The following is a 14,019-nucleotide window of genomic DNA, read 5'->3' on the forward strand; positions in this document are numbered from 1 at the left end:
TTCCTTTTGGTCATACTTAAAATGGTTGTAACATTAATTTTATTATTATACCCTCATGGTTATAAAAATATAAGTTAATCAAAAGAAATTATAAACAATTTGCCAAGAATTACTTGAAAGTATATAGGAAAACCTTCAATCTAATTAGTAGTCCAGAAAAATCAAACTGAAATAGAGCCATATTATTTTGATTATCATATAACTAGGGAAAAAAATCAATCACATGGGTCCTGGGTAGAAGCACAGCTTTCATACATGGCCTTCCTTGTATCACATGGTAGAATAAACTGGGGAAATTCTCAGAAAGAAATTTGATGTACTAATGTACTATGAGTTTAAAAACAGTCTTTGATCTACTTTGTAAACATATTTAAGAAAACAATAATAAAGAAGCATAAAGTTTTATGCACAAGAATATTCACTACTATATTATAAAAGGCATCTTACTGTATCATAACCTACAAATTGCATTCTTAATATTGAAAACTGGAACCAACATGAAATCTAATACTTCAAGGATTTCTTACAGAAGTTAGTCTAGCAGACTTCAATTTCTAAAAAATGTTAATTGCCACTAGTATTGAAATTAACTGCATGATAATAATGACTCTCCTTGAACTCAGAGATCCACCTGCCTCTGCCTCTTACGTGCTAGGATTAAAGGCATGCACACACCACAATGGCTGTTTATTTTCAAACAAGTCCATTTCCAAACTAAGCAAACTTAATGGCTGCAAATGTTTATTCTTCCTATAAAATACCTTGAAAAGTAGATGTCAATAAAAACATAATTTATTGTTATTTTTTAAACCTGCTTTGTTTTAAGGACACTTTAAACACTTTATTTAAATTAAATTATTAAAATGGTCCCCTTCTAAAATCTATGAAAACAAAAACTTTAAGTCTATCTTAGTATATGACAGAATATAAAAATTCATGTTTTTTATTTTATTTTTTTTAATGTGTGTGGGTGTTTTGCCTGCATGTATGTCTATGCACCATGTGAGTGCCTGGTGCTACAGAGGCAAGAAGAGGGCTTTGGACTGCCTGGAACTGGAGTACAGACAATTATGAACCACCATGTGAGTGCTGGGAATTGAACCCAAGTCCTCTGGAAGAAGAGTCAAGTGTTCTTAATTGAGCCACATGCCCATTTCTCATGGCTTAGTTTTTAATGTGTTTCACATTGCTATAGGCTTACAATGTATTCCTTATAGAAGCAGGGGGTACAAAATGAATTTGTAACCATTTTATTGGACTAGAAGCACCAGTGAAATCTTCTAGGGTGATTATAGTGGTATGAGGTCCTTTTTGTTGCTATTATTGTTTTTTTTTGAGACACAATCTCATGTAGCCCAGGTTGACCTAAACTCACTATGTACCTGAGGATGATCTTGAAATGCAGATTCTCGGGTCCTGTACATCTTGGAATGCTAAGAATACAGGCATTCATCACCACACTGCACTGGTGACTTAACCCAAAGCCTACATGCTCAGGTAGTGGCCTACCAACTGAGCTACACTGCCAGCTGGTGTGCAGTTTTCACTGTGACTGCATCCTTGACATGGTGATACATGACCTAATAATATAGGACAAATCCTTTCAGAACCATTTTTAATACTAGTTAACTTTAAAAGATTCCATAACTGATAGACTATAGTCATTTTATACTATGGATTGGTTACTATTCTACTGGCTAACATCCTTTAATAACTAAGAGAAAATATTTAAGAAATAAGATGAGAAACAGAATAAAGTTAAGAAGCTTTTAAGATAATGAATGTATTTTTATACTATATTTTCATTTACTAACTTAATAATTATCTGCATGTGATGGTCACTTAATAACAAATGTTCATTACCAAGAACAATAACAAGGAACATTCTGGTTTTAGGACCACAGACTACTTTCAGTACTGGAAAAAAAAAATCATAGAGGATTTAAAATAAAAACTCAATATCCAATGCCTCTTCCCATACAGTATTTATAGATCACATAAGAAGGTACACTGTCTCTCTGGTGAAATCTAGATGAATAAACTTTAAAAGGCAGAAGACAGAATGAATGATGGCATACATTACTCATGCTTTTAAGTAAAGCCAAACTTAAAACTGTTAAAATTTTATCATCACCTTACCGTATGTGGCAAATGTTCTTCTTTGCTGCTCAAACATAAAGTCATTGATATGTGCTGGCTCGGCATATCCAGAAAGCATATTCCTAGGGGCAGCCATTTGCTGTGTTCTAAAGGGATTTTCTGGTCCAAACTGCAATGGTATAAGAAAGGAAAAGAAGGTCACTAAAATTACTATATAACGTGTTGTCAACTCTTGGCCATACATAAATTCACAATGGAGTGCTTTACTGTCCTAGGGCCAAATTTTACAACCTGTAAGAACCAAGACCAGGACAAGCCTGAGGCAAATATCTTACTACCTTAAAACATTCCCTAAGAGTGCAACCATAAAGCCTAACTTGTAAAATACTCACTTAAGAAGAACCACAATATGCTATGTTAACCCTCATTAAATAATGCTATTATAAAAGATCCTGGGAAAACCAAACTCTCTAACACAGTTTCACTCTGTAGCACAAGCTGCCCTTGAACTCCTGCCAATCTTTCTAAAGTTCCTGATTTTTGCTTGTTTTTATGAAGAGTCAAATGAGAGGTCACACTAAGGGAAGAATGAACTTAATATTCCTCTTTATTATTGTTTGTTTCACAATATAGCTCATCTGACTTAGAACTGCATGGAGCCCACACTGGTCTTACATTAACAATCTTCTTTCCTTCACCTCCTGAATACTGGGAGGAACATACCATCATCACTCCTGACACATAAAGGTATTTATTTTAATACTGGAACACTCGTTGTTCCTGAAGAAATATTTTGACGTTAGAACATCTCAAGTTCCTATCTTTAGAACCATCTTTTCTATGATACATTTCCAAAGCCACAAATGTGCTCCTGCTCCTCTTTAACAGCACTGTGTCTTCTCTAGATATCATTATACCATGCATGAGAAACAATGAATTTATCTGTCAGATTATTTGATATGTGTGTGCATTAGAGGAAAATAAACCACTATAAGATTGTCATAGACTGAAAACTTGTATTCTGCTTAAAATACCCATTTTTCTACCAAGTTTTTAATTGTACTCATTCCAAACTATAAAGGACAGTTATAAGGACAATTCAGGACTTTGCAGCCCACATCTGCTGATGGGTAGAACCACAGGGAAGACAAGTCACTGACAAGTCCATTTATTCATGAAATTATTTACAATGAACAGAAACAGCTACAAAATTAGAGACAATAACATGTTTAAGAGTTCTTAAGATGCACTACTATGCACTGAGACACACCTCAGCAGCGTCTGGTGGGAAGAGGGGACTCATGACAGTGGGAGTAGGGCTATCTCTGACTCTTTCCCCTGGTCTTGGGACCCTTTTCCTCCTACTTTGAGTTGCCTTTCCCAGCCTTGATGTGTGAGTTTGAGCCTGGTCTTATTGTATCTTATTGTGTCATGTTTGTTTTTTTCTTTTCTTTTTTTTTCCCCAGCGTTTCAAGGCAGGGTTTCACTGGATAGCCCTGGCTGTCCTGAAACTCACTCTGTATACCAAGATGGCCTTAAACTCAGAGATCAGCTTGCCTCTGCCTCCCGAGTGAGAGGATTAAAGGCGTGCACCACCACTGCCTGGCAGCATGTTCCACTGATGTCCTTGGAAGGCCTGCTCTTTTCTGGGGGGAGAATGGGGGTGGTGGTGCTGGTGCTGGTGGCAGATCTGGGGAAAAGAGGAGGTGGGGAGGGGGGAAAATGGGATTAGAGGTATAAATCACACCAGGTGTTGGTGGCATACGCCTTTAATCCCAGCACTTGGTAGGCAGAGGCAGGTGGATCTCTGAGTTTAAGGCCAGCCTGGTCTACAAAGTGCCAGGATAGGCTCCAAAACTACAGAGAAACCCTGTCTCGACAAGCCAAAAAAAAAAAAAAAAAAAAGGTATGACCACTACTGCCTGGCTCTGTTTCTCTTATGGACTGGTTCAATATTGTGTAGCCTAGAGTGGCCTTGAATCATGATCTTCCTGATTCCTCCTCCCAAGTACTGGGATTAAAGGTGTATGCCACCACTGCCTGGCCTCTATGCTAACTAGTGGCTTAGCTCTGCCCTCTGATCTCCAGGAAAGTCTTATTTGTTAGATCACAACTTTCTACAAATCAGGAAAAGTTCAGGACAGTTGTTGAAAAAATAATTTTTTAAGATGTAAGCGAAGTCTGACTATTCCTTATATGTAACACTTGGCCGGTGCTGGTGACGACAACCTATCTACACTATCTCTACAGCATTAATACTTAAGCAGCTCTTAGGGTTATATTTTTAATAGCAACTACCATTTATTCTCTGAATTTAGATGTATATATTTTCCCCTAAAAGCATGGCTAGTTTAAGGGATCTGGAATTCTTCCTGAGTCCAGTGAATTTAATATGATTTTAAAGAAACTAATAAATACTTTATCTCTAAGAAGCTAAAAGGGGATCTAGCTCAAGGAAGAAAGTTGCTGGTATAAAACTCCGTCTTGCTCAATAATTTGAGCAAGCAATTCTGTATTAATAGGTAGACCATCTATGGCCTTCAAACTCTGCTTCCAGTTACTGACGGATAGAGATCTGGACTTGGGTCCTACAAAACGTTAACCGATGACAGTTAAATCAGACTTGCCTTTTGTTCTACAAGAAAGAACACTTACTTCATAGGTTTAGTAAGTACAAAAGGAGCGAAAGTATGTCTCTACCTGTCTATGACAAAATCAATGGTAGTTTTAGCTCACCCACTGGTCTCTTTCTGCTCTTTTTTTTTAATCATTCAATTTTCACACCACATATTTTTACAGTAAAGTAGAAATCACATTTAATTATGAGAAAATTAAGAACATCCAAGATCTTACAAAAGCTTATCCCCAGTCTCATTCCAAATTCCAAACCTGGACTTTATTGTCCATTTCACATATGACGTTGATAGATAACTATCTGTCTGGTGTCTAAGCTATGGACATTTTAGAGGCTCAGGGAACATTCTAGCGCCTATCTGGTTAAGAAAACACACAGCACACCCTCTGTCAATGATGAGGTGAAGGAGAGGGATTCTGACAGTGAATCCCTAACATAGAGGGACTTGAACTGAACTAGCAAAGCCCCTGGTGACACCTTTCCAGACTTGGCCAAGTGATATGGATTCTAGTCGTAAAACACAAAGTTCACAATCTGTCATATCACAGATGACTGCTTCCTTGGTAATTATTAAAGATTCTAAATTTGCTTGCAAGAATCACTCCTTTCTTAAACTTTAACATATGTGGTATTCTTAACATGAACAAGTTTACATGTTAGTGGTGGCTCCTTAACATGAGGAAGAAATGATGGATGGAAATAATGAGTGGATGATTGACTTGCCAATATCATCACAAAATTAATTAATTCACATTTAGTCTTTTGATTGAAAGTTTTGAAAAATATAATTACATAGCAATATCACAGCTAATAATAACTCAAGATTAGAAAAAAAAAAAAAGCAGATCTCATAGAAAATAAACTGGCACCAAAATGTTATACGCCACACTGCTTTCAAATTTTCTCATCCTCTGAGTGCAAATAAGCACTATTTTACTGAAGTCCTTTCCATTTGTAAAAGCCATGAGGCAGACATGAATGGCATTTCAATGGGCCAGAGATGTTACTCGAGGAGAGGAGACAGCTTACAGAGTTCAGGAGGGCGGGACTAAGAAACAACTCTCCGAGGACCTGAACAGATGCTTGTGCAGCGACAGAACAGCTAGAGCACTGTCTGATGCAGATACCATGGTGCTGACTGTGCTACACATCTCAGATGCCATGGGAACCTAGGCAGGTGAAGTATGACACAGCTCTTAAAGGTCCTGCTAGTCAAGTCTTTTTTAAGCAGGGGCAGAGTATGCCTTACAATGACTATTTCCTGTTTTCTTTCTGTCAGTCAAGTGCCTTTTCCATTTTAACATCTAACGATGTTACATTTTTAAATAAGCTTTCCTTAATGAACAGTGTTCAAAGCCTTTAAATGGACATGATGAATTTTTTCTTCGTTCTTTCCCAATGTTTCTATTACTATTTATTACCAAGCGGGAGGAGAAAGATTCCATCCATAGTGCATACTGCTTCACTCGGCAGTGTGAGTGTATCCAGCAGTGGAGTATGACAACAGACAGGCATTTGGGACTGCTCATAATTTACTGTGTATTAATGTTAATTAACCATTTTTCTTTGTAATTAATTGCAATAGTCCCTTATCAAGGCCGAGAGAGGATATCAAGTGTACAGTGAAGAATTAATATTTTCAGGTTCCCTTTTTCAAGACAGTTCTGTATGACTTTTGCATGTGGGCATATAAGTAGTCGGTGGATTTTTAAAAGGATTCTCATAAAAACTATTAAGGATTTTGGAGACTAGAAAGATATATTTTCTAAAACTTATAGTAACATAGTTGAATGAGAATTTAAAAAAAAATCAACACCCATTTATCTACCTCAGTATTAATTTAAATACTCAGCATAATGGGAAACCTTGGGTTTGCTTTCTTACCTCAGGGGCAAACATGGTCTCATAGGTAGGATTATACTGAACTTCTTTGATCGCAGGGTCAAGGTGAACTCCAGTCTCCAAATCTTCCTAAAAGAAAGCCACATAATGTTACAAACTTGCGAAGTGAGTATATATTTTAGGAACTACAGCAAAGTCTCATTGTAAACATCTAACACTGACTTCACGAGTATTACTGTAGTATCCCAGCATTAGTAATTATTACAATCAAAGAGCAATGAAACATTTATGTAACATATGCAGTTTTAGATGTCAAAATACATAGTTTTCAATATACTAACTTTATTAACTAAATAAGTTAACACTGCCCAAACCGTCAAATTAAGAAAGTCTAGCTTCTTCATGCTATCACTTTGTGTCAGCACCAATATACCTGGAGTTCCTGTTTAGGAACTCACTGGCCTCCGCAGCCTGGGAATCAGTGGACTATCGTCCCACTCCTGCCTGTCATCCATGTCCAATCCCCAGTCTCATCTCTAGCCTTGCAGCAGACCACCTGCAGCACAACCTGCCCTCCCTTTCTGCCTCTATGCCTCTACTCCCGGGGGATTCTTCTAAACTTCATGGCAGACCCAGCTTTCCTCACAGCGGACCCTTCTAGCCCCCACTTCTAGCCCAGCCTCATTTCTTCTTGCTAGCCCCCCAATATCTAGAAACACCTTTTACCCAGGACACCCAGTAGCCACTAGAAAGGGACTCAGAAGCACTCCCTACCAAGCAACCCACAGCCACCACGCTCCCCGAAAATCCAGAAAACAAGGAATGGAGCACCCACCCAGACTCCACTGAGAAGTCAGGTGTAATTCTAATAGATCTGCCTTTATGTTACATGGTCTTTTCCTCCTGCAACTTTCAATATTCTTTCTTTGTTCTGTATATTTGGTGTTTTGATTATGTGCTGAATCACAATAATCCCAAACCCAGATGAGTAGACATCAGAGTAAGAACATAATAAAAAACAGCCAGGACAATGTCTCCACCAGAACCCAGCAACCCTACAACAGTAGGCCCCTAAGAAATGCAATGTAGCTGAGACATAAGGCAAGAACTCAAAATAGCTATTATGAATATGCTAGAGGTCCTGAAAGAGGATATGAATGAATTCATTAATAAAAATATATGAAAATACAAACAAACAGTAAATGAAATGAAGACAACTGTTCAAGACATGAAAGTAGAAACAGAATCACCAAAGAAAACCCAAATTGAGGTAAAACTGGAAATGAAAAATTTAGGAACTCAAACAAAAACCTCAGAGGTAAGCCTTACCAACAGAGTACAAGAGAAGGAAGAGAGAGTCTGAGATACTGAAGACAAGATAAAATAAATGGATAGTTTAGTCAAAGAAAATGTAAAAAAAAAAAAAAAAAATCTAGGCATAAAACATCCAGGAAGTCTGGGACTCTAATGAAAAGACCAAATCTATGAATAATAGGAATTGAGGAAGGAGAAGAAACCCAGGTCAAAGGCCTAGACAATATTTTCAGCAAAACCATAAAAGAATATTTCCTTAAAATACAGGTTCACAAAGCACGAAGAACACAAAAAAGACTAAACCAGAAAAGGTACTTCTTCTTTTTTTTTTTTTTTTGGTTTTTCGAGACAGGGTTTCTCTGTGTAGCTTTGGAGCCTATCCTGGCACTCGCTTTGGAGACCAGGCTGGCCTCGAACTTACAGAGATGGAAAAGTACTTCTTATTACACATAATAATCAAAACACTAAACTTATTCTTTTTAGGAGGTTATAATTACCCTGAAACCTAAAGTACATAAAGACTCAAGAAAGAGAATTACAAACTAATTTCCTTTATGAACACAGATAGGAAAATTCTCAATAAAATACTTGCAAACCAAATACAAGAACACATTAAAAAGATCATCTACCATAATCAAGTAGGCTTCATACCAGAGATGCATAGATAGCTCAACATAAATAAATCGATAAATGTAATCTACATCAGAAACAGACTGAAAGACAAAAATCATATGATCATCTCATTAGATGCAGAAAAGGCCTTTGGCAAATTCCAACACCCCTTCATGATAAAAGTCCCAGAGAGACTAGGGATATAAGGGACATACCTCAATATAATAAAAGCAATTTACAGAAAGCCAACAGCCAGCATCAACCTAAATGGAGAGAAACACAAAGCAATTCCACTAAAATCAGGAACAAGACAAGGCTGTCCACTCTCTCCAAATCTACTCAATATAGTACTTGGGAATTCTAGCTAGAGCAGTAAGACAACTAAAGGAGATTAAGGGGACACAAACAGGAAGGCAAGAAGTGACTCTAAAAACTCCAGCAGGAAACTTCTACAGCTAATCAACACTTTCAGCATAATAGCAGGGTACAAAAATTAATAGCAAAATTCAGTCGGCCTTTCTATATACCAATGAAAAATGGACTGAGACAGAAATCAGGGAAACAATAGTTTTCACAATAGCCTCAATGGAAATATCTTGGGGTAACTCCAACCAAACTAGTGCAAGACTTATGTGATAAAAACTTTAAGACATTCAAGCAAGAAATTGAAGAAGATATCAGAGAATGGAAAGATCTCCCATGCTCATGGGATAGTAGAATTAACATAGTAAGAATGGCCATCTTACCACAAACAATCTACAGATTCAATGCAGTCCTTTTAAGATTCCAACCCAAGTCTTCACAGAACTTGAAAGAACAATTTTTAGGGAAACACAAAACATCCAGGATAGCTAAAACAATTCTGAAAAATAAATAAGTGCTACAGGTGTCGCCATCCCTGATTTCAAATTGTACTGAGAACTATAGTAATAAAAATAGTATTAACGTAAACTCAGACTTGTTGATCAGCGCTGGTCAAATTGGATGGCTACATGTTCAAGAATGCAAATAGATCCACACTTATCATCCTGCACAAAACTCAACTCAAATGGATCAAAGACCTCAATGAAAGGCCAGATACACTGAATCTGATAGAAGAGAAAATGGGAAATAGCCTTGAACTCATTGGTGTAGGAAAAGACGTTCTGAACAGAACACCATTAGCACAGGCCCTAAGAACAACAATCAATAAATGGTACTTCATAAAACTGAAAAGCTATATGGCAAAGGGCACCATTATTAGGAGAGAGCAGTAGCTTAGAAAATGGGGAAAGACTTTTAGCAACTACACATTTGATAAAGGGCTAATATTTAAAATATATAAAAAACTCAAAAAAAAATCGAACATTAAGAAAACAACCCAATTAAAACTAAAAAAATGGCTGGATGGTGGTGATGTATGCCTTTAATCCCAGCACTGGGTGGCAGAGGCAGGCGGATCACCTTATACCAGTCAAAACAGCCAAGATCAATAAAACAAATGACAGCTCTTGCCGATGAGGATGTGAAGGGGACCGCTCATTCGTTGCTGGTGGGAGTGCAAACACTAGAGGAAGCTGGGGAATCTTAACTACCTCAAGATCTAGCTACCCTCTTGGACATCTCCTCAAAGGACTCTACATCCAGTTACAGAGCCCTTTGCTCAACCACGTTCATTGCTGCTCTATTCATAATAATCAGAAACTGAAGCAGACTAGATGACTGACAACAGATGAATGGATAAAGAGAACACAGTACATTTACACAATGGAGTATTACTCAACTGGAAAAACAAAAAAAAACAAAAAACAAAAATCATGAAACTCACAGGTAAATGGAGGTAGCTAGAAAAAAATTTAGACATTTCTAGCCACCAAAAGAAACCTCCAGTGCCAGGAATAGGCTACATCTAATTGAGTTATTGGTGAAAGGCGCCTCACGGAAATCCCCAAACAACTCAGGGTACTGCCAAGGCTATTGGTTGCCCTCCACAAAAAATAAGACCCTATTGCTGAAGACAACACCTACATAACTCACAGGACAGGGGAAAGTTGAACTGGTGCTAACCTAGAGCCTTCGTCCCTATTGACCAGTATTTATGGTACTAATAAGTACTCTGCATGCTACCAGAGGAGAAAGGTACACACCAACCTAGCCACAGATCCTTCTATTACAATGGTGACCTGCCTACAAGATACACTTGTGTAGCAGTAGCACGAAAGCTACGGGAGTCGTCTACCACTGTCTCCTTGATAGTAAGGCCCACTCTATGAGATGGAACCCATGCCTGACACAGCGTTGGTGGCCAAGAACCTGAGACAGCCATGGACCTAGGGGAAACCCTGGATCCAATCCCCCTTCCTGCTGCAGGAAGGAAAATTGTCTTTTTCTGCCTGCAGTCTTATGGAATATTTTATTTTTCACAGCATTTATAATGCATTATTTATTGCAATTGGCTTTTACTTACATTTTATACCCTTTATTGCCTTGCAAAATGAAGGGCAGGCAACCCAAGTCAATAAATATTTGTTAAATTAAAATGATGAGAGAAAATGTAAATCTAGAGAAATTATGTAGAATAAGGCTGAGTAACTGTCATGGGATTTGGCACAACTGCAGCCAGCCAAGTAGTTCTGGTACTGAGATGGATGACGGAAGCCACATGCAAAGAGCACAGCTGGAGATGAGGATGTGCAGAGCAACACAGTGATGCTGCTCACTCTTTCAGAGGTTTTTTTTTTTCTTTTCTTTTCTTTTTCTTTTCTTTTTTTTTAAAAGACAAACCCCAACAAGCAAGCAACAATAAATCCCAGAAGAGATGGGGAGTCATGATTTCCAGAATCCTTCTTAAGAATAACTAAGTCAAAGACAGTCATAATGCTAGAGAGAAGGAGGTGACAGGGGGATGCATAGAACACCAAGGGGATGGTAGGAGGTGGTGTGGCATTCCTGGACTCCCACCATCGGGGATTTGGGGTGGTAGGATTATGAGTCAGGCCAACCTGACTACACAGAAAGAAAAGAAGAGAAAAAAAGAACAAGGGGATAATCAATGGGTATCCAAGAAGAGGTAAAGGGGGGCAGAATCCAGGGTACAGCTGGAAGCATTAGTGTCTAAAACGAGGGCTCTCTTAGAGATAACAAAGAACAGGTAACGAGTGAGACACCAGGAGATGCTGGCAACCAAAAATGACCAGATTTACATGCAGCAGATATTGACCATGCCTGTTATGCACCAGACACTGTCTAGGCCCAAGGAAATAGGCAAAGTTGCCTATCTTTGTAGAGTTTTACAAAGCTGCTTGACTTTACAGACCTTTGTTCTGGTGGGTAAGAAAGATAATAACCCATATACTAAATAAATACATAGTTTGCTATAAGATGATAAAACCATGAAAAATGGAATTTCGAAATACTAAAGTGTTAATAATGGGTAGACACATTATTTACATAATCTTTTGGGGTGGGAGGCAGAGTGCAGCCTTCAGTTTCATTTCTTAGGCACTGCACATCTTTCGTTGTTTTGAGAAAGGGTCTCTCATAGGCCTGTTGCAGCCAGAATGCCCTCAAATTAAAAGAAAATTAAAGAGGCTGGACGTCGGTGGCACACACCTTTAATCCCAGCACTTAGGAGGCAGAGGCAGGAGAATCTCTGTGAGTTCCAGGCCAGCCTGGTCTACAGAGTGAGTTCCAGGACAGGCTCCAGAGAAATACAGACAAACCCTGTCTCGAAAAACGAAACCAACCAACCAACCAACCAAAAACAAAAAAAAATTAAAGAATTAGAAAGTTCAGGTGGGTCTTCTGGCTAACTAGAGCTTCTTTCTCTGAAGGTAGGTGTGAGTGAGACATTCTTTACAGCAAGACTTTTTTTTTTTTTTTTTTCAAGACAGGGTTTCTTTATGTTACAGTCCTGGCTGTCCTGTCCTGGAATTTGCTCTGTAGACCAGGCTGGCTTGAACTCACTGAGATCTGCCTGGCTCTGCCTCCCAAGTGCTGGAATTAAAAGTGCTTGTCACCACCACCCAGTTTTACTGCAAGACACTTATGGGAGGGAGCCAAAGGCTAGAAGAACTAAAAATATAACCATTTAATACCTGTACTGGCTAGTTTTATGTCAACTTGACACAAACTAAAGTCATCTGAGAGGAGGGAGCCTCAATTGAGAAAATGCCTCCATAAGATCTAACTGTAAGGCATTTTCTTAGAGATTGATGGGAGAGGATCCAGCCCATTGTGGGTGGGGCCATCCTTGGGCTGCTAGTCCTGGATTCTATTTGGAAGCAGGGTGAGCAAGGCATGAGGAGCCTGTCAGTAAGCAGGATCTCTCTATGGTCTCTGCATCAGCTCCCGCCTCTAGGTTCCTGCCCTAACTGCTTTTGATAATGAACTCTTACATGGAATTGTGAATGAAATAAACCCTTTTCTCCCAAAGTTGCTTTTGGTCATCGTGTTGCATCACTGCTATGGTAACCCTAAGACAATCCTTTAGAACACATAATGCTTTTTTCTCTGATTAGAGCTAACACTGAGGCCTGGAGACAATGGCAAACCCATTATTGTGAAGGTAAAGAGACTGCTTAAACAGCACAAAACCAAAATTAAACACTGTTTCCTCCTAATATTCAACTCCTAGAACAAATTATAAAAAAACCCATGTGGCTTAGCCACATTCCTATCTCCTCACTGAAGATAATATATGGATTGCCAGATCTTCCCAATGAATAGAAGATTCTAAATTAGTAGAGTGAGACATCAACTTTTAAATACAAAGAGCAATTTAAAAAATTAACATTTTATAATAACAATGGCAACCAATAAACAACACAAATAATCAGGTGGTAGAGGCACATGCCTTTAATCCCAGCACTTGGGACCAGCCTGGTCTACAGAGTGAGTTCCAGGACAGCCAAGGCTACGGAGACACGCCCCCCCCCATAAAAAAGAAACTCAACATAAATGAAATCATAAGCTTTCATTATGGCTAAAACTACAGAATGAACTGAAGAACGCTCCAGAAAACGGGTGGTTACTTTAAATTTAACTAGAAAAACATGGATGGTACCACAACCTTATTTAAACCTCAGAATGAGTCCATTACCAATTAGGCATGCAATTAGAATTACCATACATCACAAAGGATTTCTATCCAGTTTCAATTAGCCACAAAAAATGAAAGCTGGCAACTGAAGGGCACTCTATGTTAACTTAAATTTCAGACTAAACAGAAGGTACCTTTGATAGTTCTTCTCACATTTCTTCCAGTGTATATGTAAGAAATCAGACATGAAAATACTATGTATCTAAAAACAGATCAGAAATTTTAGTCATTACTATGGAGCTCTTATCAATTTATGAAGTATTTTTCTCTCAGGAATTAGAAATGACTAAATTTCACCAAGTAAAGAGTTTGGATGGATGAAGTAAAAGAACACTAATTTGGATATACAGATTTTCTGAGCTTAGCCCTTAACAGATATAGAAGGAAACTTAATTTAATTGAAGATCACGAATGTAAGAAATCTCACCCAAAAAGA

General features: G+C 38.2%; 1 protein-coding gene across 1 annotated transcript in view; it reads right to left on the minus strand.

Annotated features, from left to right (window-relative positions):
* Cdc40 (cell division cycle 40) overlaps positions 1-14,019 on the minus strand; it is a 44,272-nt gene that overhangs the window by 24,336 nt on the left and 5,917 nt on the right. The window contains exons 2-3 of the mRNA XM_027402191.2: positions 6,620-6,706; positions 2,140-2,269 (exon numbers count right to left, since the gene is read on the minus strand). Coding sequence (XP_027257992.1) covers positions 2,140-2,269; positions 6,620-6,706 — 217 coding nt within the window. The remainder of the gene's footprint in view (positions 1-2,139; positions 2,270-6,619; positions 6,707-14,019) is intronic.

This window comes from Cricetulus griseus, chromosome 2 (genome assembly GCF_003668045.3).
Source record: "Cricetulus griseus strain 17A/GY chromosome 2, alternate assembly CriGri-PICRH-1.0, whole genome shotgun sequence".
NCBI lineage: Eukaryota > Metazoa > Chordata > Mammalia > Rodentia > Cricetidae > Cricetulus > Cricetulus griseus.